General features: G+C 32.2%; 1 protein-coding gene across 1 annotated transcript; it reads left to right on the top strand.

Moving 5' to 3' along the window:
• Positions 1–1,960: 1,960 nt before the first annotated feature.
• Positions 1,961–3,079, top strand: LOC117173595 (translation initiation factor eIF-2B subunit epsilon-like). The gene is made up of 2 exons (XM_033362234.1): positions 1,961–2,612; positions 2,682–3,079. Exons 1-2 carry the CDS (start codon positions 1,961–1,963, stop codon positions 3,077–3,079), a joined length of 1,050 nt encoding a protein of 349 aa, XP_033218125.1.
• Positions 3,080–4,199: the final 1,120 nt, after the last annotated feature.

Raw genomic sequence — 4,199 nt, 5'->3', positions numbered from 1 at the left:
CGATTAGTTTAAACCGCAGTGTTATGTTAGATGGGAGTTCATATGGTCTCATTTTGCATTTGACTTAAAATGTTCATTTTTGTGTGTTTTTTGGAATTTTGCAAATACTATAACTGGTAATTTTTGGTTCTATCAAAAAAAGTGATTATGATAAATTGTTCTTTTTTTTAATACTATTATTATCCGTACAGAGAATTTCTTAATCTCGCAAAAAAGTTTTATAAAAAATATTCAGAATGTGCTCACTTTTTTAATTTTTATCCAAAATGTCTAGCTAACGATCTTGACCTTTAGTTCAGGGCACTAAAAAAATATACCAAAGGCCAATCCAATCCGTCAATTCTTTCGAAAGTTATCGTGCTAAAAAACTAAAAATCTACAGATTAACAGACAGAAAGTTTGTGTATATTTCTGTTTTTGTTTTAATCATAAAAAATAGCATTAAAGCATAACAAATTAAATTTTTTTATAACCCACACACGAGACGAAAAGAAATTAAAAGACAAAAGTTGTAATGAGAATGTGCCCACGCAGCAGACAGGTTTATTTTTAATGTTAATGATGTCTTTCATGAATAAAACAAAAACTACGCAACCTATCAAAAAGTAGTTCCTACACAAATTTGTAGATCTCTTTCAAGTACACAATTTTTGGCTATTTATCTTTTTTCGTCTTTTGCATAGTTTGACCGAAAAATGTAATTTTTTATTTTTCATTATTTTTTCATGCTGTCAGAATTTGAATGTTCGATTTTTCGAGAAAATTAAAACAGCTGTTATGATAATCTTGTAGAGCATTCAAAAAGCAACATTTTTCTTCTCTTGATTTTTTTTATATATTGCGTTATTTGGCTTAAAATGTTCATTTTTGGTTATTTCATATCTCCGTATTTCTTAGTATCCAAAAATTTGTACGTGAAGTTTCAATTTCATGTACATTAAGCTGTTTCAAAAAACAAAAATTACTTTATTCAAATATATTTTTGTTTTATTTGAAATCCTCTGAATAAAGTCTAAAAGAGCTTCTCCACCACTTTTGTTATTTGTAAAAAATGAAGGAAAATACCATATTCTTCGAAGTTAGTGCCTAAAAAATAAGTGTACTTTACTCCATTTTTATCACAGAAAAAATCTTGTTTCACTGATTCATTTTTTATTGCTTAAAAATGTCATACTCAATACTCAAATATTTATATGAAGAAAAATTGCCCAGGCCTGCAAATAATGGGGTCATGTCAGTTGTTGGAAAGTGGAGGGTTATTTCCGAAGTAATTTTTTACGTAGAATCCGAATTCCGGATCAGAATTGGCCCATCACGTCAGGATTTTAAGATATTTGAGGTTATGTAACCAAACAATTGCGTCTTTGGCTACATTTGAGGTAATTTACAGAAGACACAACATTTTTTGGGATTCTTTCTTTAGTTATATCATATAGTACTGCTCTCTCTTTAATTTGAGAGTCGCAGAGTTCAATTGCCATTTTTCTTTGCCAAGTTATAATTTGACATATCTCGTAATTTCAAATCAGCGTAACTTGGCAAAGAAAAGTGGCAATTGAACTCAGCGACTCTCAAATTAAAGAGAAAAGGCAGTACTATATCATACAACTAAAGAATAAATCTTCAAATAATTTTGTGTCTTCTGTACATAACTTCAAAAATAGCAAAAACGCCATTTTTTGAGTACACAACCTCAAATATCTTAAAATCCTGACTTGATGGGCTAATTCTGACCCCGGATCCGGATTCTACGTAAAAAATTACTTCGGAAATGACCCTCCACTTCCCAACAACAAAATCATGTTGGCCTGTGTTATACTTAGAAAAAATCTGGAATTGTCAAATCCTGAAAAGATACCCTTAAAATTTTGGAATTTTTTTTTGAAATTTGAGTAGACACCTTGATAATGAATAAAAATGAATAAAAGTAAAAAAACAGGACTTTATTATTTTTCAGACAATGGATGATTTCATTAAAGGTGTTCTTATGAATGAGGAAATCCTTAATTCTCGAATCTACTGGGAATCTCCGAGTCCAACCGAATACGCTCTACCTATAACATCTTGGAAAGTCTACTACAAGCTATCTCGCGATATTTTTCAAAGACAAGCTTTCCCCCTTTCCCTGGATTTGCATCCATTTTTTAAAGATTACAATTGCCTCTCGGTTCTCAAAAGCACTTATAAACATAAAACGGCTCTCTTTTCGAAAGGATCTTCTCTCCAAAACGATTCCATCATTGGTCAAAATACATTCCTTGGAAGAAACGTCTCTCTAACTCGAACTATTATTGGAGACAGCTGTAAAGTGGGAAACGAAGTCATTGTCGAAAATTGTTACCTTTTTTCCGGAGTAACAATTGGCGATAATGCTTCATTAAAAAATTGTCTAATCCTTCCAAACTCAATTTTAGATGATAGCGTGATTTTGGATGGATGCATTTTAGCCGCTGGAATTAAACTTTCCAAAAGCATGTATAGCGGCAAAATTTTGCAGAAAAAAGATGGCAGGATCGTAGCTGAGGATATATTTGACCCAGATTATCTCGAATCAGGGGAGGTTTTCTTATTTTTCAATGAGAGGGAAACCCCGAAAGAAGAGGACGATTCCAGTGAGGATAGCGTCAGCGACGTAAGTTACGCTGATTCAATCGGAGATGATGTGAGCATTTTCCTTTCAGAAGTCATGGACAGTCTTTCTAGAGGATATCAGGAAAAATTAAACTGCGAAAATTTGATTTTGGAAATCAATTCCTCGAGATATGCATATAATATGGGAATTCGAGAAGTTACTTACAATGTACTGAAAGCGATTTTGGGATTGCCGGTATATTATTTCAAGAGCAATGACAGTCCGATGACTGATGAGATTTACATGAAGACTTTGAAGGGGATGTTGGCATATTTTAAAAAGATTATTATAAATTATATGAAGACGGAAGAAGCTCAGGATGATTGCTTGAGAGCTATCGAGGATGTTGCTAGCACCACGAAAGCAATATTTCCTTTTATTCGTTATTTGGTGCACTATTTATATGACATTGACGTTCTTTCTGAGGAGAAGATAATGGATTGGTAATTATTTTTATGGTAAAATTATAATATTTAGGGTGAACACAGGAACGAGTAGCTTCTGAGGTCGTCGAAAAATTTGAAAAAAGATTCAAATTAACAAGCTGGAGATTAAGGTGTATTAATCTTGGTTGAAAATGTACATAGTATAAAGATAAAGAAACAATTTTATTTCGGGAATTCTATTATTTTGATTTTTTCAAATTCGGTAATATTATAAACTGTTCGGGACTTTTTATTATTTTTGGAATTTTATTATTCGGGACAGAGAGTTTCACTGAGTCGAGAATTGTATTTTTCGGGATATTTCAGCCGTCCCTGTAGAAATACAGAGACTTTGCTGTAATTATAAATTCGGCACCTGAATCTTGTCGAGTTTTTCCTACAGTATTAATTTTAAAACAGTTTAAATGGAAATTTTTGGAATGTGATTTTTTCCTAATGCATTTCATTCACTGGTAATAGGTTTGAAAGTCGACCTTCTGCTTTCAGTTTTCTTTTAGAAATATACCTTGATTTCAATGCATTTTAAATCTAATGTTTTCAGCTGCATTTAGAATAAAGTATATAAAGGTTTTTTGTTTTAAATAGAAATTAACTAAAACATTTTTTTATTTTTCACAATTGTAATTTATAACTTTAAAGTTGAATAATTGTAGGTCAAACCTGAAAAAGTAGACTAATTTGAAATTTATAGAAGTTTCATTATATATATATATGTGTGTGTGTGTGTGTGTGTGTGTGTGTGTACGAGGGTAGTTCAATAAGTCCTTAGAATGACCAACAGATGGCGCGCGAATCGCTTCAAATCATCTGTTTTCAGTCAGCACCACTCCCGACTAGATATATGGTGCAGTCACAGTCCACATCTTCTGAGTTTACGTGTTTTTATAACCAATTGAAAAAAAATTTGTTCGTTAAGAAAAATGGAAAAAAACGATTTCAGAGCGGTAATCAAACATTTTCATTTAAAGGGTTTAACTCCATATGAGATAAAAAATGATTTGGACTCAGTTCATGGCACCTCTGCCCCTGCCTTAGCAACGGTTTATAACTGGGTAAATGAATTTAAGCGTGGTCGTACATCAATAAGTGACGGACCACGTTCAGGAAGGCCCGTAGAAGCA

Source organism: Belonocnema kinseyi, chromosome 5 (genome assembly GCF_010883055.1).
Source record: "Belonocnema kinseyi isolate 2016_QV_RU_SX_M_011 chromosome 5, B_treatae_v1, whole genome shotgun sequence".
NCBI lineage: Eukaryota > Metazoa > Arthropoda > Insecta > Hymenoptera > Cynipidae > Belonocnema > Belonocnema kinseyi.
Note: the sequence above shows the minus strand (reverse complement) of the source record. Positions and strands in the feature narration are given on the sequence as shown.